At 40.0% G+C, this 23,695-nt stretch overlaps 1 protein-coding gene and 1 long non-coding RNA gene across 2 annotated transcripts; both read left to right on the top strand.

Annotated features, from left to right (window-relative positions):
- The first annotated feature begins 13,819 nt into the window (after nt 1-13,819).
- On the top strand, nt 13,820-14,212 carry LOC148803529 (uncharacterized). Its single transcript, XM_088896567.1, has one exon. The coding sequence runs from the start codon at nt 13,820-13,822 to the stop codon at nt 14,210-14,212; it is 393 nt and encodes a 130-aa protein (XP_088752693.1).
- An 8,287-nt stretch (nt 14,213-22,499) lies between these two features.
- Nucleotides 22,500-23,486, top strand: LOC148803528 (uncharacterized). Its single transcript, XR_016076320.1, has 3 exons — nt 22,500-22,863; nt 22,975-23,111; nt 23,220-23,486. It is a non-coding gene; the product is annotated as an uncharacterized LOC148803528 (long non-coding RNA).
- The last annotated feature ends 209 nt before the right edge of the window (nt 23,487-23,695 follow it).

Here is a 23,695-nt window from a genome sequence, read left to right as displayed (position 1 = left end):
GCCTTAATCGGCTAGGGGTTCCGTACGCATCCCTTTTCAGGGTTGTGGGGCCCACCAGGCAAAGAGGAGGTCATCCAATGACCTTCAGGGACACCATGGCAATGATGTGCATTCAGCCATGGTGTGCGCAAGAGCCACTAACGAGTCATCACGGGCCAAGTACTTATGGCCCATGGTCGCAGCACATCAAACATCCAAACATCACATGTAAAGGAGGAATTGATCCAATCAATTAATTGCTGTAAAGCCCAATCAACGGCCCATTTAAAAACCAAGTCATTAACGATTAATGTCCACTAGGTGTATGGGCTGAATCGCAGATAGCAGTTCGGCCCATACAGCTTATCTCACAATAATGGGCTTTTGCAGTTTTAACCCTTTAAAACTGGGCTTTACAGGTGGGCCGAATTAATCCCTGTAATTGAACATCAGATTTGGAACAAAAGTGTGAGACAATTGGACTGAGAACAGCCCCTTTCGAAACCCAGATTCGGTCCAAACAGTTTTGGTCCAATCTAGTCCGAAATGGTCCAAAACTGATTTTCAATTCAAGAATTAATTATTGAATGATCTGAAATTAATAGTTTTGATTTCTAGCAAACACAAAACAATTATGGACTGTTTGCACCACCTGCAAAACAGAGGTTAATCACAAGGGTTGCAGTTTCATAAACTGCAAATCGCAGAAAATGATTTCTCCATCTGCAAATCTCCAGCGCCGCCATCTCCTTCCATCTTCTTTAATCAAGAAAAATAACAGAAATCCTATTTCTATTAATTACATTCTTGATCAAATCCTATACATTCAGTCTAAAATTAAAAAAAAAAATTATTTACAGACCGAATTGAATGAAATAAATAAATAGAAAAGAAAAAGGGTGCGCAGACCATCTGCGCTAAAACTGCACTGCGATCTCCAGGTTTGAACAGTCCATTAAATCAAAATAAATAAAGAACAATTCCAAATAAATTTTGGATTTAATAAAATTAATTTCAGATCAATCGCCCTTAACAAGAAACAGTTTCTTGAGAAAAAAAAAAAAACAATCTGCGTAAATCTTGAAAGAACACCTTCTATCCATCTGCGCAGGGTCAGATCTGATTTTCTTTTGGTTCAAGATTCGAACCTGGCTCTGATACCACTGAAAGAATGGTAGGATCCATCTGATGGACGCCATAAAGGTTGCGGAATGGGTGGGGCGAATTTCAAAAATTTCCTACCTTCTCCCAACTGGGAATCATATTCCCTGAATTTAGAATACAATATTCAAGGATCTACTTGAACCCTAACCAAACCAGATCTGTACCAAAAGATAAATGGGAGGATTATACCTGATCCGGAGAAGCAGTATCTCCCAAAGTTGGTGTTCACGCCCAAAGAATGCTCCAAGATCTGTCCCTGCTGAAGATGACACAGCTGTGGATGGAACAGAACCAGCAGGGTGCGTCCTACACACTGGATCCTTCGCAAGAATCCCCTGGATGTACTAAACACTGAATTCTTTCAGTCTTTCTTGCAAGACTGATGTCAAGAACTGGTTTCTTGACTTTCTTTTCTGCAAAGATCAAATCTTGCAATAATGCAGATGGCGGCGGCAGGAGGAGATTTCCAGAAACGAAAAGGCTGAACTGTTTTCTTTTCTGGAGAGTATGAGATCTAATCTCAAATCGCAGGAACCCTTCTTGCTTACCAAAACCCCTTGGATCGAAATCTGATTTCTCTCCCTCTTGGTACATTCGAAATCTCCTCCCTTTCTTCTTGATTAAGAAATCTCCTAATTAGGAGTTATCCCAATCCAAATCAGTATTTGGATAGGGGATAATCTTAATCCCTTTCCCAGATAGAGTTAGCTTACTCCTGATCTTATCAGGAGGTTACCAGATTCAAATCTGATTTGAATTTGGTCTCTAAGAGTGGATAAGGCTAAGAGCCCAATCCTTTTTGCTAACTTCATTCTCAATTTCGCCCCATTGATGGGTGATCATATCAGCCCACCTCGAAATGGGCTTTTGGCCCATTAAGTATTCAGTGTTTAATTAGTTTCCAATCTGCTGCCCAGTTGGGCTTCTTTGTATGGCGTGGAACCCAAGCATTGATCTACACACCAGCCACATGGGTTCGGCCCAGCCTTTAATACAAGGCCCAGCCGAATTCACTGAAAAACTCAATGAACCCCTTGAGTCCATCGTATGGACCCTATGGGCCCAACACTTACATTAAGTGGCCCCTGGGCCAAGCCATCTTATAAAAACCCAGGGACTGTGGGCAGGTGCAAGATTAGCCCATCAGGTATTATCCTAAATGGTCTTACACTTAACCTCTCAGCCCTTAATGATCAAGCACTGCCCGACAAGAGAGGACCTCTCCCTCGGCTGCAAGGAACAGTGCCGCACTCTCCTCTCACATGGATCCCGGGAATTAAAACCATTTGCAAACATTTTGAAACCGTACATATATATGTAAATATATTAATTTTGCAAAAACAAAATTCCAACGATTGAAATCAACTGCCGGCAGTTTGGTTTCCATCAGAGAGAGTGCATTCCCGATCATTACTCTTTGTCCGACAAAGTGGCTGATTCTGTCACTATGACCACCCACTCAGATGAATTCTCAAACTGCCCCAACATACCCAGGTTTTGATCCCCACTAAGGATCTCACTGATTGGCATATCAAAGGCAGCCTGATCCAGCACCTAGTGAAGTGTCATAATCGAGTCTAGGGGTCAGGTGTAACTTTCCAGTTTTGCCCATCTATCTCCAAGGTCCAGGGCAAGACTGGAAATCTGGTCCGGTTCAAGGATTCAAGTAATCCCATGCTGTATGTGCCTCGGGTCTTACCCTGATGGCTGAGACAGGCCATCCCAACACTTGGTGGCACACCAGTATCAGCCTTGGCAGGATAAATCTCCCCAGACTTATCCAACGGCTGTGAACATTTAAAACTAACATGAGTCTCTACAAATGTCCAGTTTTAGGGTTTTACACAGAATTAAACCAAACAACATGAATCAAACATGCACTTTATTTATTTCCACTAAATAACAAAAGTACATCAAAATGATTGAAGCTAAGGGCATACAAAACTGTCTAACAAGGAGTTCATGGTTTGCTGGGTGGATTTGGCTCGGTTCTCACATCGTGATGTTGGGCGGTTTAGCGGCTGGACCAGTTGTGTATTCGATCTACGCGGAGGGAAAAACCTGTGTCTCGTGCAATTCACGCATGGACGTCACGTGCTTTATGCTGCGCGCATAACAAAAAACACGCTAAACCAAATTCGCCTTGAGAGTCCCGCAACCGGTTTCTTTGAGGTCCGTTGGATTGATCCAATCTTGACCGTTGGCTACCGGGCCCGCGGCTATAAATAGTGGGATCCTAGTCATTTTCCTTCGTTGCTAAGTGTTTTTTGCCTTGAGCTCGCGTTTGAGGTCTCCAGATCGGGTCTTCCAGCTAGGTTTCGTCTCTTTTTGGTGAGTCCCCGAGTCTTCCCTCTTTTCCTTTTTCTCAGCTCAATCTTCCTTATGTCTAGTGGGGGCAGTTTCTCGGACGGACCCGAGGCATGCAACTCGGGTCATGGTGACCCTGCTGTTGCCCGGCCTTCCCACGAGGCATGGGTAACCTCGGGTAAACTGGCGTCCACCTCTCATCGAGGTCAGATGCCGGACCAGTTCGGTCCTTCTACTCTGATGCTGGAGAGGCTCCAAGACCTCATTCAGCAGTTTAACCTTCCTTCAGAGTACTCCTACAGCCTTCCCATTGGCAATTTCCCCTGGGAGCACGGTCCAGATGAGGTCGTGATCTTTAGAGAACAACTCGTCGGTGGGCTTCGTCTCCCCCTTCACCCCTTTATCCCCGAGGTGTTGGGGCATTTCAGCATCACACTGGATCAGCTTCACCCCAATTCCATTCGGAATTTGGTGGGAACCATTTCCCTCCGTCGCGAACGGCAGTTCTCTTTGGACGCGGACATACTCTGCTCCATACTGTTAATAAAGAAGAACACCTCTAGCGCTCCCCTCAAGCATGGGCAGGTCTACTACTTGTCTCCTCGCCCAGGCTTCAAGCTACTGCATAAGTTCCCGAGCAAGGTCCCGGCCTGGAAGTGGGACTATTTTGTGGTCTGGGCCAGCACGGGGTGGCCCTTCCTTACCAGCTGGAGGGTGGCTACCCAGGCTTCCAGCATCGCCTTCAACCAGCAGACGTGAGAGACCTTCCACTCGTGGGCTCAGGCTGAGCTCGATCATCGGGTGTACATCACCAAAGAGAAGCTTGTGTAGGCCTGTTTGAGCTCGGGTAGGTCTATTTCTATCTTTTAGTGCTTTGCTTTTATCTGCTTGGTGTCTTCGGGTTTACTGACGCCAACTTTGTTGCAGGTCCCATGGACAAAGAAGAAAGGATTACGGCTCCTAGGCTCCTCAACCAAATGAAGAAGAGGAAGAAGCGGGCTGCGAATAAGGCTCATGTGGAGTCGCCGAGGGCTCCCTTCCCCGAGCCCGAACATCCCCGGGTTCCCACCCCTGAGCCCGAGCTCAATAATGCCCCTCCAGTGATAGATCTGGAGGGTGATTTTCCACCCCAAAAGCCTGAGGCTGAGGAGGGGTTGGTGGACGAACCAGCCGAGGCTGCCGCTGAGGCTCCGAGTTCTGTTGGGGCAGCTGCCGAGGCCACCAAAGAGTCGGCTCACCGTGCTACAGATGCGACAGCGTCCAATTCAGGGACCGGAGAGGAGGAGGAGTCCATCTTGGATTCCGAGGTCAGCCTCGACCGCAGTAAGAGGGGTGTCATCAATGCAGAGGTCGTGAGTTGGGCCGAACTCTCCCCAGGTCAGCTCGGGGGCCGCACTGCAACCCACATCATGGTGGTAAGTTCGTATTCCGTGAGCCAACACTCTATCCCTCTTTCTTTTTTTCTTTTTTTTTTTTTACTGACCAGTTTCCCTCTGCTAGGCGAACACTGCCGTGTATGCCTTAACTCTCCAATCTGACAAACACCTGAGGCGCGCTTTGGCTACTGAGGAGTCATCCCACGTGGTTCATGCCAAGCTGAAGGCAACACAGGACAAGGTCCATCAGTTGGAGAGTGCTGTCACCGCTGAGAGGAGCCTGAATGACACCTTGGCGTTAGAGAGGGAGGAGCTGGCCCGTGAACGAGATAGGCTGAAGGCCGAGGTGAACGGGCTCCGAGTTGGTCAGGAAGCCCTAAAGCTTGAGGTGGAAAGCCTCAAAATAGCCCAGAAGGCTTCGTAGCTCGAGATGCAGGCCCTCAAGGGAACCAAGGAGGCCTTGGAGCACGAGGTGGAGTCTCTTAAGGCCGATATTAAGGAGAAGACGGAGATCTTCGATGACGCTCTGAAGCAGACCAAGGTTCAGTCCATCATCGACTACGTCAAGTCGTCGAGGTTTGATAACATAATGTCAAAAGCCGACTGTAGGGGGTTCAAGCTCGGCCGGTGGTGGATAAGGCGTGCCTACCCCAACCTAGATATAAGTGCCTTCACTTCTTTCAACCTCATGGATGACATGGCACGCCAGGCTGCGGATGACCCAGACTCTGAAGATGATGGCGGCAACGGGGAGGTTGACTCTACCGATCTGACTGATTCTTCCAAGGAGACCCCTGAAGAAGCCCCGAGTAAGGCTGACGAGCCTCTCAAATAGTTAGGTGCTCCTTGTGTTCTGTGCCTGCGAGCTTGACTTCCTTCTCCTTTGTACTGGGCCTGCGAGCCCAATTTCCTTCTCTTTTGTACTGAACATATTTAGGTAATGAAATTTATGTAATGGAGCTTATGTAATGAAGAAATATTTTTTGCCAAACACTTGTGCAGTTTTCTTTTACTTTCCGAAGTGGTCGTCTTATTCTAAACTGTTAGGCTACTAGGCTAATTAACCAAAGTGAGGGTTTCTCAGTTGTTGTGGTCCCGAACTATATTCCAACACTTAGTAGGGTAGCCTTTTGTACACCGAGGTGAGTTACATAGTAGGGTACATGCCCGACCTGTCTACATCTGAGTTAAGTTGACATCAGTTGTCCTTTACGGGTTTAACTTGTTGCATGCCAGGGCGGGCTATCCGTCACAAGGTTCTCGCCCGAACTACTTGTGCCTTAGGCATTGCAAGTACTTAGCCTATGCCAATGAGACAGCTAGGTCTTGTATGGCGCAGGTCTTTCATTAGCTCGGCATTTTAGCCCTTAGGCTGAGGGAGCGGCTTATAATCCATTCTCCTAGAGTCTACCCATGCCGTAGAGGCGACTAAGTCTTATTGTGTCGAGGTCATGCTAGCTCAGTATTTTAGCCCTTGGGCTTGGGCAATGGCTCGTGGCCTACTCAGTTGTTACAGATAGTATTGTCTTAAGTTGACAATATTCCATGCCCGAGGTACTTGTTTTCCCTCGAGGGTCTCGAGCTCGTACGTTCCTTCCCCGAGCACTCATTTCACTCGGTAAGGTCCTTCCCAGTTGGACCCGAGCTTGCCAGCATCGGGCTCAGGTACCATAACTTTACGAAGGACCAAGTCGCCAACGTGGAGGTTCCGCTTCTTGACCCTGGCATTATAGTACCGAGCTACTCTCTGCTGGTAGGCTGCGGTCCTGATGTATGCAAGGTCCCTTACTTCGTCGAGTAGACCGAGGTTGGTGCGCAACTCATCTTCGTTCGTCTGATCACTGTATGCTTCTAGTCGCAGCGTAGGTACTTCAATCTTTGCGGGTATAACTGCTTCGGTGCCATAGGTGAGGTTGATGGGGGTTTCTCCCATGGCGGTTTTCTCCGTGGTGCGGTAGGCCCATAGAACACTGGGTAGCTCATCTGCCCACAACCTTTTATCTCGATCTAACCGTGCCTTCAGTCCGCGGAGGGTGTGCGACTAAAGTGAAGTTCTGTCGGATCCCCATGTCTTGGCACCAGTCTTGGAATTTGATGTCCTCGAACTGCTTGCTGTTGTTAGAGATCAGTACATGAGGTAACCCAAAGCGGCACACAATGTTCTTCCAAAAGAAGTTTTGGACGTTCCGGGCTGTGATCGTTACAAGGGGTTCAGCCTCTACCCACTTGGTGAAGTAATCCATTGCTACTACTAAGAACTTCCTCCCGCCCGTTGCTGGCGGGAATGGCCCGAGTAGATCGATGCCCCATTGTGCAAAAGGCCACGGGTTGGTGAGATATTTGAGGTTGGCAGCGGGTTGGTGGTGAATATTGGCGTGCTTCTGGCATTTGTCGCATTTTCTAACGAGCTCAATAGCATCTGCCTTCATTGTTGGCCAATAATACCCCTATCGAAGTGCCTTTTGGGCGAGGGCCCTGCCCCCCAAGTGTTCGCCGCATAGACCCTCATGAGTGTCACGGAGTACGAGCTCAGATTTGGTAGGTCGCAAGCAACGCAGGTAGGGGAGTGTGTAGGATCTCCGGTATAGCCGTTCGTCTATCATGACGTATTTGGCTGCCTGGCACTGCACCCTTCTGATTGCGTTGCGATCTTTTGGGAGGGTCCCGTGTAGCAAGAAGCTCGCGAGTGGGTCAATCCAACTCGTTTATGCTTGAACGACGGGAGCGACCTCCTCTGCCCCCTCGAGAATGCTAGGCCGAGGCAGGTCCTCTATGTACACGGTTCTCATGGTGATGTCACTGGTGCTGGCTAACCTGGACAGGGCATCGGCCTCAGTGTTCTTCGACCTAGGGATTTGTCTGATGAAGTGTGACTGAAAGTTGAGCAGGGCCTCTCTGACTTTGGCTAAGTAGGTGACCATGGTTGGCTCGCGAGCTTCGTACTTGCCAGTACCTAGTTGACCACAAGCTAGGAGTCGCTGCAGATAATGATGTGTTTGGCTTTAATTCTCTAGCTAGGGCTAGTCCAGCTATCAACACCTCGTACTCCGCTTCATTGTTAGATGCCGTGAACTCGAAGCGCACCACGTACTCCAGTTTTGTGCCACTTGGGCTGTGTAGGACTATTCCGGCTCCGCTGCCCTATTGGTTCGAGGAGTCGTCTACGTGAAGGATCCAAGGCTCCTCATCCCAGCTCGCGCTTAGCCAAACTAGGAGAGATGCCACACTGGCTGCTACCTCACGGGGCTTGGACTCAACCGGCCTGGGAGCTTCGGGCCTACCCGAACTAGGGACCTCGTGCTCAATCGACCTGGGAATTTCGAAGCTGAATGTGCATTCGACGATGAAATGTGCTAAGGCTTGAGCCTTAATGGCAGTTCGCGGCTTGTACTAGAGGTCGTACTCGCTGAGCTCAACGGCCCATTTTGTCAACCGACCAGAGACCTCGGGCTTAAGTAAGACTTGCCTCAGAGGTTTGTCGGTGGGGACGATAACATTGTGAGCCTGGAAGTACGGGCGGAGCTTCCGAGCTGCAATTACCAGGGCATATGCTAGCTTTTCTATCTCCAGATATCTCGTCTCTGCACCCTGCAATACTTTACTAACATAATAGATGGGTCGTTGGACCCGATCTACTTCCTTTATTAGTATCGAACTGACCACTTCGTCGCTCACCGAGAGGTACAGTTCTAAAACACCCTCCTCGGGCCGGGTTAAGATCGGCACGCTAGCGAGGTATCTCTTGAGCTCATCAAACGCGAGCTGGCAGTCTTAGGTCAATTCGAACCCTTTGCTCTTTATAGCCTTAAAGAATGGCAGACAGCGGTCCGCTGACTTGGACATGAAGCGGCTTAGGGCAGCTATGCGGCCATTTAACCTCTGAACCTCCTTCAACTTCCGGGGTGGTCTTATATCTAAGATGGCCTTCATCTTATCCGAGTTGGCCTCAATTCCGTGCCGGTTAACGATGTACCCTAGGAATTTTCTTGAGGTCACACCGAATACACACTTGTTTGGGTTCAATCTCAAATTAAACTTACGCAAAATTTCAAAAACAGAATGCAAGTCTTGTATTAATTCATGCAAAAATTGAGTTTTGACGACCATGTCGTCTACATAGCATTCTACTTTTCTGCCAATTAATGGCGCAAACAACTTATTTACAAGCCTTTGAAAGGTTGACCCTGTGTTTTTCAACCCAAAGGGCATAACCTTGTAACAGTATAGACCGAACTCCGTGATGAAGGTAGTCTTTTCTTCGTCTTCCGGGTCCATCTTTATTTGGTTATAGCCCGAATAGGCATCTAAGAAACTCAGCAACTCGTGCCCTGAGGTCGCATCCACCAAACTATCAATTTTGGGGAGCGGAAAGCAGTCTTTTGGGTAGGCTCGATTTAGGTCGGTGTAGTCGATGCACATGCGCACTTGTCGTTATCCTTCATTACCAGAACGGGGTTGGCTACCCAGCTCGGGTAATGGACTTCTCTTATGAAGTCAGCTACGAGGAGCTTCTCGACCTCCTCGTCGACTGCTTTCCACCACTCCGGAGCTAGGTTGCGTTTCTTCTATCTAACGGGCCTAACTACAGGATCAGTATTCAGCTTGTGAGTTATAAGGTCGAGGTCTATACCGGGCATCTCTGCCGTGGACCATGCAAAAATATCTAAATTTTGAACTAAGAAACTTACCAATTCGGATCGTAGAGGTTCCTGGGTGGAAGCACCGATCTGAAGCGTCCGAGCTGGGTCTACGGCTGTGTTCGGAACAACGACTATTTCTTCCGTGGGTGCAGCTCGTTCTTCGCCTTGCTCTATAAGCCGCTCCAGTTCGAGGTTGTCGGCCACCTTGGTCTTTCCATTTAGGGTGGCAACATAGCACTTGCAGGACTCGAGCTGGTCGCCCCGCGCTACCCCCACACCGAAGTCTGTAGGGAACTTCATTGCCAAATGATAAGTGGAGACCACCACCCGTAGGACATGGGTGATCGGCCGACCAATTATGGCATTGTATGAGGAGGGGGTCGCGACCACCAGGAAGTCGTTGTTGAGTCTGACTACGCAGGGCCATGTGCCGACTTCCACAAGTACTATCACTTTCCCAAGGGGCTCGACTTCTTCTCCGCTGAAGCCCACCAAAGGAGTGTTCGCGGGCTTCAAGTCACTTCCCTGCAACTGAAGCTGTCGAACGCGGCTTTGAAGAGAATATCTGCCGAGCTGTCCGAGTCAACGAGTATGCGCCTGACCTCGAAGTCGTTGATCCTCAGCTTTATCACAAGCATGTCATCGTGAGGGTAGTGGACCCCTCGCACATCGTCTTCTGTGAAGAAAATTGGCTCTTCTGTCTTCGGCCACTTCGGTCACGACCCCTCCCACAATCATGTGGATGGTGCCCCGAACCGGCCTCTCTTCTGGAGGCTGCCTCTGTGACTGTTCGGCCAGCTTGCTGCTGAACTCAGGAGCATCCTTACCCTGCTCTGTTAGACAGTTTTGTATGCCCTTAGCTTCAATCAGAATGATGTACTTTATGAGTTTATTGTAAATGAATAAAGATACATATTTGATTCATGTTCCCTTGGTATGTTTCTGTGTAATACCCTTAAACTGGACACTTAATGAGACTCGTGTTAGTTTAGAATGTTCACAGCCAGTGGGTCGGTCTGGGGAGACCTATCCTGACAAGGCTGACACTGTAGTGCCACCAAGTCGGTTGGGGTGGCTTGTCTCAGCTACCAGGGTGAGACCCTAGGCACATACAGTGTAGGATTAATTGAATCTTTGAACTGGACCAGATTTCCAGTATTGCCCTGGACCTTGGAGATTGATGGGCAAAACTGGAAAGTTACACCCGACTCCTGGACTCGATTATGATACTACACTAGGTGTCGGATTGGGCTGTCTTTGATGTACCAATCAGTGAGATCCTTAGCGGGGGTCAAAACCTGGGTATGTTGGGACAGTCCGAGAATTCATCTGAGTGGGTGATCATAGTGACAGGATCAGCCCCTTTGTCGGACAAAGGTAATGATCGGGGATGCACTCTCACTGATGGAAACCAAGACTGCCGGCAGCCGATTTCAACCGTTGAGATTTGTTTTGCAAAATATATTTTATATAAGATATAAAAGTATATATGTATGGTTTCTAAATTGTTTGCAAGAAGGTTTTAATTCCCGGGATCCATATAAGTGGAGAGTGCAACACTATTCCTTGCAGCCGAGGGAGAGGTCCTCTCTTGTCGGGCAGTGTATGATCATTATGGGCTGAGAGGTTAAGTGTAAGACCATTGAGGTTAATACCTGATGGGCTAATCTTGCATCTGCCCACAGTCCCTGGGTGTTACAAGGTGGCTTGGCCCAGGGACCTCTTAGGGTAAGTGTTGGGCTCGTAGAGCCCATTTGATGGGTTTCAGGGGGTGCACTGTCTTTAACAATGTATTCGGCCAGGCCTTGTAACAAAGGCTGGGCCGAACCCATGTGGCTGATGTGTAGATCAATGCTTGGGTCCCACGCCATACAAGGAAGCCCAACTGGGCAGCAGTTAAGAGGGTTAAGTGAGCACATAAGCTTAATGGGCCTAAAGCCCATTTCGAACTGGGCTGCTTATTTAGTTAATAAAGGGGCAAAATCTGAAGTGGATCAGCTAATAGGATTGGGCTTAGACCCTATCCACTTAGAGAGTCCAAGATCTAAATAAAATTTAGATCTGGAAACCTCCTAATCAGATTAGGAGATGGCTGATCTGATCTCCAGATAAGATAAGGATTATCCCTTATCACTTAAAGAGACTTCTAAACCAAATATGATTTGGATTAGCAACTCCTAATCTGATTAGGAGCTGATCCCTTTAAGACTATAAAAGAAGAAGGGGGCGGCAGCCTTTAGAGACACAATACACACAGATCATCAGGTTTCTTTGGTGCTGAAATCTAGAATAGAGAATTATGCTCCCTGCAAATACTCTCTTGCCGCCTCCCTGTTCTTGCCGCCCTGCTTTCCAGTTCGATCTCCACTGGTGGGAGAAGTCAAGATTGGATCTTGACATCAGTCCTTTGAGAAAGGATTGAAAGGAAGCTGTGCTCACGTGCCATCTTGCTGATTCTAGCGAAGGACAGAGTTCTTGGAGAAGAACACTGCTGATTCTGCTCCACCTGCACTGCGCCATCTTCAGTGGGAGTAGTCTTTGGATCCTTCCTTGGGCGTGAACACCTTCGTTGGGAGATATTACTTCTCCGTATCAGGTATAATCCTTCCCACTTTTTGGTTCAGATCTGGTTCAGTTTATGGTTCAGAATTGATCCTTGAAAATATGATTTTCTAAATGGGGAATACGATTCCCAGTTGAAGGGAGAGAAAAATTTTTGAAATTCGCCCCTTATTCCGCAATCTTTTGGGCGTCCATAGGATGGATCTCTCATCCCTTCATGCTCCCCTTGCCGACCTGTTTTATTATTATTTTGTACAAAGTTCCTTAAATATCCGCGATAGATGAGCTCCTCAATCTCATCGCGTAGGTTTTTACAATTTTCGGTACTATGACCGCAATCTCTATGAAAACTGCAGTACAAGTTCTTATTTCTCTCGTTGGGGTTTTGCCTAAGATGGGGTGGCCACTTCACATACGGGGCGTCCTTGATAGCCATCAGGATTTCGGCCCGCTTCGCATTCAGTGGGGTGTAATCAGTTCGGTCGGTTACTGGAGCTCGGAACGACCGACCCGACTTTGCCCCCCTAGCTGCATCTTTTTTCTTTCGGCTGTCCCCTTGGCTGGAAGGCTCTCCTTCACTTTTCCTCTTCTCGGGTGCGCCCTTGCCCTTCTGGTTGATCTCTTCCTCCATGGCTATAAACCTGTCCACGAGCTTAAGAAATTCGGTTTTGGTCGCCGGTTGGTTGACGACCATGTGCCATTTGAACTCTTTATGCGTCATGCCTTTCTTGGCTGCTACGAGGCGCACGGTAGGGTCCAGGCGCGGTATCTGCATGCACACATCGTTGAACCACTTGATATAGCCCCGGATGGACTCTACCTCTCTCTACACTCTGTGAGTTGTTTCCTAATGAGCAGTTGTTCCACATGAGAGGTATGACTCCATGGTATGCTGACATTGTGAATTACTTGGTCACGGGAATTTTGCCTAATGACCTTAGCAGATCCATAAAGAATAAAATCAGGTATGAAGCGAAATATTATGTATGGGACGAACCCTACCTATGGAAATTTTGTTCTGACCAAATGATTAGGAGATGTGTCCTTGAGGAGGAGCAGATGTTGATTCTATGGTTTTGTCATAATTATGTTTGTGGGGGCCATTTTGGGCCAAAGAGGACTGCTCGAAAAGTCTTGGATAGTGGGCTGTATTGGGCCACCCTATTTAGAGATGCCTACTTGTTTTGTAAAAACTGTGAAAGAAGTCAACAAACAGGTACACTATCTCGCAGGAATGAGATGCCCCAAACCCTCATTCTTATATGTGAAATATTTGATGTTTGGGGCATTGATTTCATGGGACCCTTTCCCCTCTCTTGTGATTTTTCTTACATACTTTTGGCAGTCGATTATGTCTCAAAATGGGTGGAAGCCAAAGCCACCAAAATTGATGATTCTAAATGTGTTGTAGGGTTTATAAAGTCTAACATCTTCAGTAGGTTTGGCATTCATCGAGCCATCATAAGCGATCAAGGGACCCATTTTTGCAATAGAACAGTTGAAGCCTTGTTGAGAAGATATGGGGTGCATCACCGAATTGCCACTGCTTATCATCCCCAGACTAACGGGCAAGCTGAAATTTCCAATAGAGAGGTAAAGTCCATCTTGAAAAAGACGGTGAATCCAAGAAGGAATGATTAGAACCTATGTCTAGATGATGCTCTCTGAGCATATCGGACAGCTTACAAGACCCCAATAGGTATGTCCCCTTACAGGTTAATTTTTGGCAAATCTTGCCACTTGCCGGTGGAAATTGAACATAGGGCCTATTGGGCAATCAAGCAATGCAACATGAATATGGAAGAAGCAGGGAAGGAAATGAAGCTCCAGTTGCAAGAGTTGGAAGAGTTGAGGTTAGAGGCATACGAGAATTCAAGAATCTACAAAGAAAAGACCAAATTGTTCCATGACAATGCACTCTTAAGAAAACAATTTAAAATTGGACAAAATGTCTTATTGTATAATTCTCGACTTCAACTCATGCTAGGTAAGCTGCGTTCTAGGTGGATGGGTCCGTTTACTGTGACTAATGTTTTTCCCTATGGTGCAGTAGAGATCAAAAGTCTCGACACAGGTAAGATCTTCAAGATGAATGGACATCGATTGAAGTTGTTCCACGAGGATGCAAATGTCCCCTCTACGGTAGACATCTCGTTGGACATTCCACGGTATTCATTGGATTAAAGGAGCAAAAAGAGGACGTCGAGCATAACGACGTTAAACAATTGCACTTCTGGGAGGAAATCCATTATGTTTAGTTAATTTTGTTATTTTGTTTGGTTTTGATATTTGTGTTTAACAGGAACCTCAAAAAGCGAACAGGGAAGTACCCCCAAATCCTTCTACTTTATGCATAATCACATACATTGAGGACAATGTATAACTTAAGTGTGGGGGGATTAGAGAAATCTGATGGAAATTTGTGATACCTTACCGTCTTGAAATTTCTGCTCCTAGAAACTTATCCTTGAACGATTTCAACTTATCAGGAATCATGTGCTTAGGCTGAATAGATAAGATAGGATGCAAGCATGACTAAGTGAATCTTTATTGACTACATATGGTACCTCATGATTTTAATCGATTAATAGGCAAGATGCATAAGGGTTTGATTGATTTTCACATAATTATCTGTCAAACATGGGTTTATTATTCTAGAACTTGCTATGTTAGGCATATAGAGACCATGATCAATGAATTCATGGATCAGGCGGTGAAACCCTGTGATTCTTGTGAAAAAAAAAAAGGAGTTTGAAAATAAAATTGTGACTAATGTGAGATGGAGCATAAAATGCACTCACATCTAGAAACAAAAACAAGTGTGAGATGGAGCATAAAATGCACTCACATCTAGAAACGAAAGCAAGTGTGAGATGGAGCATAAAATGAACCCACATCTTGAAAAGAAGACAAGGGTGAGATGGAGCATAAATGCACTCACCCTAGAACCCCAACCCCATTCTCACCTTCAGATCCTAGGAATTCATACTAAGTGGTGGAGATGTGATACATAGCAAACTTATGGCAATAAGCACACCTTGTTTTGGCTTAAGAAACAAAGTATGGTAAGTGAATATGGCTATATTGGTTCGTTAAAGGCAATGAGTACCCGTTCAGCTAGGGAGGTTCAGCCCGGGAAGGCTTGTCTCCTTGACTATCGATTTAAGTTGGGACCATGAGGAATGGTGATTTGTGATCACTCTTGGACAAGAAAAATGGGAGAAAGAGATGAAAAGGGAAAGGTTACCAAGTCTAGACTAAAGCATGCAATGAATCAGGCCTCATGTAGAGAAAAAGAAAGATTGAAAATCAGTAGTTGGTTTCTTTTGTGTTACTTGAGTTTTTTCCTTGCCCGAGAGGACAGGCAAAGTTTAAGTGTGGGGGGATTTGATGAGACCAAAAAGAACCCTATTTTTATCCCCTAATATTCACACTTTTACATTTATTTAGCACTTAAATGGACTCATTACTCTTGTATTTCGATTCAGGGCAATAAAGAAGGCAATTGGAAGGAAACAGGCCAATTTGGATGATTTTGCACAGTTTCGGCGACACTCAGTGATTTGGGCCTAACTCACAATTCCGGACTCCGAATTGGGCAATTCAAGAAGCATTAGAAAGAAGGAAGAAAGGCCCACAACTTTTATGTTTTGGGTTTTGACTGATTCGGTACGCATCGAATACGAAACCGGGCCCAAAGTCGGAGCAAGTTCACAGCCAGGCCCATTTAAAAGCTGAAGCTCAACTCGCAGAAGAACCTGGAAGCAGCCCAAGTAGTAGAAAGCCCAACTCGGATACAAGAGTCTAGAGTCCTAATTCGAATGTAATCTCCCAAGAGGGAGAGAGTCTTAATAGATCTAAACTTTGAATGTAATCCTATAAGGATAAGAAGGTTGGGGATTAGATAAGAGATAGGATAGGATTAGTTCAGAGAAGATCAAGACTCTCTAAAGATAAGATGATCTCCTAGAAGGAATTGGAAAATAGCCCTCTCCTTTGACTATATAAAGGCGGGGGCAAACCAGCTCTAGCATCACTCATTCCAAGATCCAAGAGATCATCAAGAGGCCAAGAAGCTCAAGAAAGCAGTTCGGCTATGGAGAAGAAAGGTATGGAGATTGCGCAAATCATGAGTAGCTAAGCTTCTTTTTCTGGTTCAAGGGGGGAGGTTCGATTGTGTCATTGTGAGGTTTTGTAGTTTATTTATTTTTTTTGCTTTTTAATTCAAGTATTCATTGATTCTTGTGCATATTTTTATTGGATGTTGATGTTAATTAGTTTGACAAACTGAATTAATGTTGATTTTCCTACTGCTATCCATGATTTCGGTGATCCGTAATTATCACGAATAATGGTGCAAGTAGCAATTAGGTTGATATCTTTTTGGGTCAATTGTTCATGACAGCCTTTGACCATTGTTTTAATATGATTCAATCTAAAGGAATCGATGGAACAAGATTCAGTAATTGCAACTATCTCAATTATTGTTATTTTGGTTTAACTGTTTTCACAAATCTTAATGCTATCACTGTTTAATATGGACGCTATCGTAGCCAGTTAAGTGGTGATAAGTGCTGATCGAATGCTGGGTTTGATCAACTGAATTAGGAAAACACAAGGTTTATTATGGCTATCCTAATAAATCTAAGGTTAAATGCTTGAATGGCAAGAATGCTGAAATTTACCTAGGATCGATGGTCAATCGATTCAACCCGAACCCTTGAACCAGAATTTGGTAAGACTGATTTTCTCTTGTTTAAGTTGCTATTTATTTTCTTTTCTTTTAATTTTAGTATTTAAATTCTCTCACTCAATTACATTACCCATTCAGCTAAGAGATTATTGATTTGCTCCCTGAGGGATTCGACCTAGAACCACTTTTACTGCAAATATTTTATTGTGGGACTAGTATTAATTTTGAGGGCTTCGACAACCCATCATCTATCTTAAGAAAATTTGGATTAAAAATTTTAAGAATTACTCAAATATTCTAACAAAATTATATAATAACTTTAAAATATTTATTAAAAACACAAAAAATAATTTTATATTTTTACAAAGTATATCATGAAATTATGTACTAATAATTTAAATTATATTTTTCTAGATTATCGATTTAAATAATTTAAGTGTTTTCTGGATTATCAATTTAAATAACTTAATATTTATCATAACTAGATTTTGTATAGTTAAAATAACAAAATTATGTTATAAATTTAAAAAATTTCTTCAAAGTAAAAACAATAATTATAACATAATATTGAAATTAATAATAATTTAATATATTACAAAATTAATAATGAAATTATGTAATAATAGTATAAATTATGATTTTATGTATAATTAAATTCAATAAATAATTAATATTTTAAAATTTAATTATTTTACATATTATTTAAGTATTTAAATAACTATATATTTTAAACAATAAAATATTTAACATAACTAGATTTTAAAAAGTTAAAATAAAGAAATTATGTAATTAATTTAAAAAAATTCTAAAAAGTAGAAAAATAATTATAACATAATATTGAAGTTAATAATAATTTAATATTTTTACACTAGCAGGGATACGTGCGATGCTTGGGATTTATTAAGCGAAAGGTAAATAGTAGAAAGGGTCATTTACTTAAATATCCCTTATAGTTTCATGGATTTACTAAATTCTACCTATAGTTAGCATCTTACTAAAACTCCACTTATAATTTGCAACAAATTTGATCAATCTTCCATTAGATGGTAGTGGAAAATGATAGTGTCAACCCTAATGTTCATTTAAATAAATTTAATAAAAATAAAATAAAAATTTAAATACCATTTTTTCCCTTAATAAGACACGGACAACCACTCTATTGGATATATTTGGTTAATTTTGTTTTATGTGCAAAAAAAGGGTTAAGGGTATTTTTAGAATAAAAAGTCATGGGCCTAATGGCAAAACAAAAACTTCTTAATGAAAGGTTGATTAAGTAAATAAGTTGTTAGATATATGGGATGCTTTAATAAAATGAAAACTGTAAGGTGGTTTGAATAAATATGTAAAACTATAAGGTGTGTTCTACTAAATGACTCTAATAGAAACACATAAGAGTAGAGAGTTCACATTTGCGCCCCACATGGGGGCGCCCCATAGCGCTCCATAGCCCATCTTCACCGTGTATTAGGAACATCTCCTGATGATGACATCATTAGTGTTGGTACTATCATCGAGAGATGTTCCCAATAAACAATGGGGATATACTATTTAGTGTTGGTACTATCAACTTTTTAAATAATTAATAATTATTCAAATTTTATATACTATTTTTAATAATTTTCTATAATACAAAAATAACAATAGTTAATTTCAGTTAGGTTTATTCATCAAATTGATGAAACCGATAAAATTTGAGTGGGTCAGTTTTTAAAAAAGGCCAGTCGGTTTTAGCTGACCAACTCCCCAACCTGACCAAGTCAATTTGGTTGGCCAAATAGCCTACAACCGAACCAAACCAACTCATGAACACTCATAAATTTAGCTAAATTAGTAGTCTCATCTCTGATAAATAATAATAGTTTAATCTCCAATAATTATTGAAAATTTATAGCAAAAATACACAATTATTGAAAATATTTTGTTAATGAAAAAAACAATAATTACAAAAATACAATAAGTACTAAAAATTAATATATTAACTTAACCAATAAATAGTATAATCTCTTATAAATATTAATCAATAAGTTACGACACAAATACAATAAGTACAATAAATTAAATTTAAAAATTTCAATAATAGTAGTTTAATCTCCAATAATTATTGAAAGCTTATATTAAATAACAAAACAAAATGAATTTATACATGATCATTGAAAATACATGTATTACAAAAAAACAATAAATAATTACTGAAATACAATAAATATTAATTTTATTATATATAATTATATAATAAATACAGATTAAGAGTTTAAAATTATTATTAATAAATATTATTTTTTTGAAAGTTATTTTCTCGAACTATTACTTTATATAAGTGGAATTGGTTATTTGCAATATTATGTAAAATAAAATTATACATAATTATAGAAAGTTTTGTATTAAATAAAAAACAAAATAAAATTATACATAATCATTGAAAATGCATTTATAACAAAAAACACTAAATAATTACTGAAATACGATAAATATTAATTTTAGTATATTTTATTATATAATAAATACAGATTAAGGTTTTAAAATTATTATTAATAAATAGTATTGTTTTTGAAAGTTATTTTTTATTACTTGATATAAGTGATATTAGTTATTTACAATGTTATGCAAAAATTTTAAATTATTATTAATTTCAATATTATGTTATAATTATTTTTCTACTTGTCAGAATTTTTAATTTTATTACATAATTTCATTATTTTAACTATTTAATTATGTTAAATATTTTTTATTTAAAATATTTAGTTATTTAAATACTTAAATAATATGTAAATTATTTAAATTTAAAAATATTAATTATTTATTGAATTTAATTATCCATAAAGTCATAATTTATACTATTATTACATAATTTCATTCTTAATTTTATAAAATATTAAATTATTATTAATTTCAATATCATGTTATAATTATTTTTCTACTTTGAAGAAATTTTTAAAATTTATTACGTAATTTGGTTATTTTAACTATTTAAAATCTAGTTATGATTAATATTTAGTTATTTAAATATTTATATAATCTATAAAATATTTAAATTTTTTTGTTATATTAATTTTATTTATTTAAATCTATTTCATATTATTAAATATTTGAAAAACATTTAAATTGACAATCTATAAATAACATAATTTAAATTGTTAGTACATAATTTCGTGATATATTTTGTAAATATATAAAATTATTTTTTGTTTTTTTAATAAATAATTAAAAATTATTATATAATTTTGTTAGAATATTTAAATAATTCTAAATTTTTTAATTCAAACTTTCTTTAGATAGATATAGATAAAAAGTAGGGGAGAGAATAAATAGGAATTAGAGAGAATTTTAGAGAAAGAAGGGGGATAGTGGGGGAGGTAGTTTAGGAGAAATTTTAGGAAGAGATTATTTAGGTTATTGGAAAAGTGCATTTGGTTGTTTCAAAAATGACATGCAATAAAAAAATAAGAAATTCAATAAAAGGTGAAAATTTCTTGACCACTTTATTTAAATATATATAGATAATATTGTAAATAATTAATTTCACTTATATCAAGCATAATTCGAGAAAATAACTTTCAAAAAAGTTAATATTTATTAATATTAATTTTAAACTCTTAATCTGTATTTATTATATATTTATTTATAATAAAATTAATATTTATTGTCTTTTATGATAAATGTACTTTCAATGATTATGTATAAATTTATTTTGTTTTGTTATTTAACAAAAAACCTTCAATAGTTATTAAATTACTATTATTGAAAATTTTAAATTAAATTTATTGCACTTATTATATTTATTGTATTTTTCTTGTAAGTTATTGTTTAATATTTATTAGAGATTAAACTATTATTTGAGATTATACTATTTATTGACTAAGTTAATATATTTTTAGTACTTATTGTATTTTTGTAATTATTGTATTTTCATTATCAGTATATTTTCAATAATTGTGTATTTTTGCTATAAATTTTCAATAATTATTGGAGATTAAACTATTGTTATTTATCATAGATAAAACTATTAGTTTAGCTAAAATTATGACTGTTCATGAGTTGGTTTGGTTCAGTCATAGGCTATTTGGTCAACCATATTGACCTGGTCAGGTTAGTGAATTGGTCAAATAAAACCAACTAACCTTTTGTGAAAACTGACCACTCAAGTTGTATCTGTTTGGGTCAATTTTTTTGTTTGGTCAGTCTCTTAAAAACATTTAAACTTAAAAATTTAATTTAATTTTAAAAATTACAGTACAATTATTAAAAAATAAATTTAAAAATTAGATTTATGATATAAAACATTTTAGAGTAAGAAATATGGGAAAATTCCCACTTTTTGTATTAAAAATTACATTTAAAATATACAATATTAATATATATCAATGGTTAGGTCAATTTAGAAATGGCCAAAGTGAAATTGATCCAACTTGGTCGAATTGGGAAATTTTTAATCAAAGCCAACCTAAAATAATAGAAAACTGACTGACTCGAGTCGAGTTAATTGGGTTGGTTGGTTTCATTAGTTTGATAAATAAACCTAACTGAAATTAATTATTGTTATTTTTGTATTATAAAAATTTTATTAAAGTAGTATATAATACATGAATAATTATTAATTATTTAAAAAGTTGAAAATATGAAACAATTGTATATTCCTTTGTGTTTCTATTAGGGTCATTTATTAGAACACTTTTAAGATAGCAATTTTCCCCATCCCCAATGGGGATTCGAGTTCCCCGACCCGATGGGGTTGGGGATGGGGATTGTTTTGGCGGGGTAGGGATTAATAGGAATCCCCGGTTGAGGTCGTGGTCGTGGTCGGGGATGGGGATTGAGGTCCCCGCCTTGCCCCGACCCCGATTATATTAAATATACTATTATATTATTTATATTATATATATATATATCAAAACATATTTAAAACATTATTTATAATTTATAATTTTATTTATTTTAAATAAATTTATTTTAAAAAATATTATTATCTGAAAACATTTTGGGGATTCGGGTCCCCATGGGGAACCCATTCCCGTCGGGGATTGGGGATGGGGTTAATTTCAGAATTGGGGTCGGGGATGGGGAATATGATCCCCGCCCCATTGCCATTCTACACACCGTATAGTTTATATAGTTTTCATTTTACTAAAACATCCCATATATTTTACAACTTATTTACTTAATCAACCTTTCATTAACGAGTGTTTGTTTTGCCATTAGGCCCATGATTTTTTATTCTAAAAATATACTAAACACTTTTTAGTATAAAAAATTGACCAAATATAGCCAATAGATTAGTTGCCTGTGTCTTATTAAGGGTAAAAATGATATTTTTATTTTTATTTTCTTTTGATTAAATTTATTTAAATGAACATTAGGATCTACACTGTCATTTACCATTGTCATCTAATGAAAGATTGATTAAATCTATTACAAATTATAAGTGATATTTTAGTAAAATATTAACTATTGAATGGATTTTAATAAATCTATAAAATTATAAAGAATATTTTATTATACGATTCTTTCTATTATCTAGCTTTCTCTTAATAAATCCCGTGTATATGAATCCACCCTGGTATATATAATAATATCATGTCCTTTTTGCGTAAAATGGGATAAGTTCTATTCGTTTTTGTTTTAGATGACATTAGTTCCGATCCCAGTCCGACTGATTACAGCCCTAGCTGAAAGGGGCGCGCTAAATCCGCCAGTTGTTAAATATCTCCATTAAATTTCCGAAAAGTTAAAAGGGACAATGTGTCCCGTTGTTAGTGGAATTCGCCGGGTCATACGATAGAAACCGGGATCGGCTCCTAACACATAGCGCCTCACACCGACTACACATTCACAATCTATGCATTGGAAACATCTGTCGTAGTTATAAGTTATTATTCACAGCACATACGACATCGGGAGTTGCCGCAGATGCGCGTTCCCACAAAAGCTGCTTTTGTTTTGGTCTATATTTGTTTCTCAGCTAACTAAAGGGAAAAGATGTAGAACAGTACCGATTTATCTGCTTGTTGGATCAACTGGAATTTGGGTTTTCTATTGTGCTTTTAGTTGAATCTTTTTCATTGATGTTGAGTTCTATGACGTCTTGTTGAATTGGGTTTTATCTCTATTCTGGAATATACTTAACATATGAGAAGGGTTTGACGTAAATAATAATCAATTATAGTACTGATTTTAATCTCTCTTGCGCTTGCTTAACTTTATGTTTTTATTCGACAATCTCTCTTGATGATTCTCCTGTGTCTGTGTATCGCAGCTGCGGTTGCATGGGAAGCTGGAAAGCCACTAGTGATCGAAGAAGTGGAGGTGGCGCCTCCACAGGCAAACGAGGTTCGTCTGAAGATCCTCTACACTTCCCTCTGCCACACTGATGTCTACTTCTGGGAGGCTAAGGTGATTTCTTTCGGTTCAGTATTTATTTTCTCTTAAAAATCCAAGTTATCATGGATGATGCTTCATCAATTCTATGTTCAAATTAAAATGGGTTTTCCAATTTTGCAGGGACAAACTCCTCTGTTTCCACGGATCTATGGCCATGAGGCTGGAGGGTAACTGCTTTCTGATTACTGATTAAAGAGATTAATTCTAATAGAAATGTTAATTAATGCCCATCTGTGCTCAGCTTTGGGTTCTGCATCTTTACCGTAAGCCTCTTTCATTGATTCATTGAACACCACCCTATACAAAATAAGAATTTAAAAATGCTATATTTATATATCTGTATGTATGTGTTTCAAAATTGTCTTCCTCGCCACAGATAAGCGTATTTATAGATATGCCAGTGGGTCAGTCTTTCCGATATAATCATATTAACTAAACCGATCGAACCAATTTTGTTGGTTCTGGTTACGTGGCTTGTGTCCCAATTAATAATTTGGATCGGTACGAATTAATAAGATCCATAGTTAATGATATATAAAGGTCTCCTTATTTTATTGTGAAAACACTTCTTTTATCAACAAATATTAAATAGTTTG

The sequence above is a fragment of the Nelumbo nucifera genome, chromosome 1 (assembly GCF_055504915.1).
Source record: "Nelumbo nucifera cultivar China Antique chromosome 1, China Antique-T2T, whole genome shotgun sequence".
NCBI lineage: Eukaryota > Viridiplantae > Streptophyta > Magnoliopsida > Proteales > Nelumbonaceae > Nelumbo > Nelumbo nucifera.
Note: the sequence above shows the minus strand (reverse complement) of the source record. Positions and strands in the feature narration are given on the sequence as shown.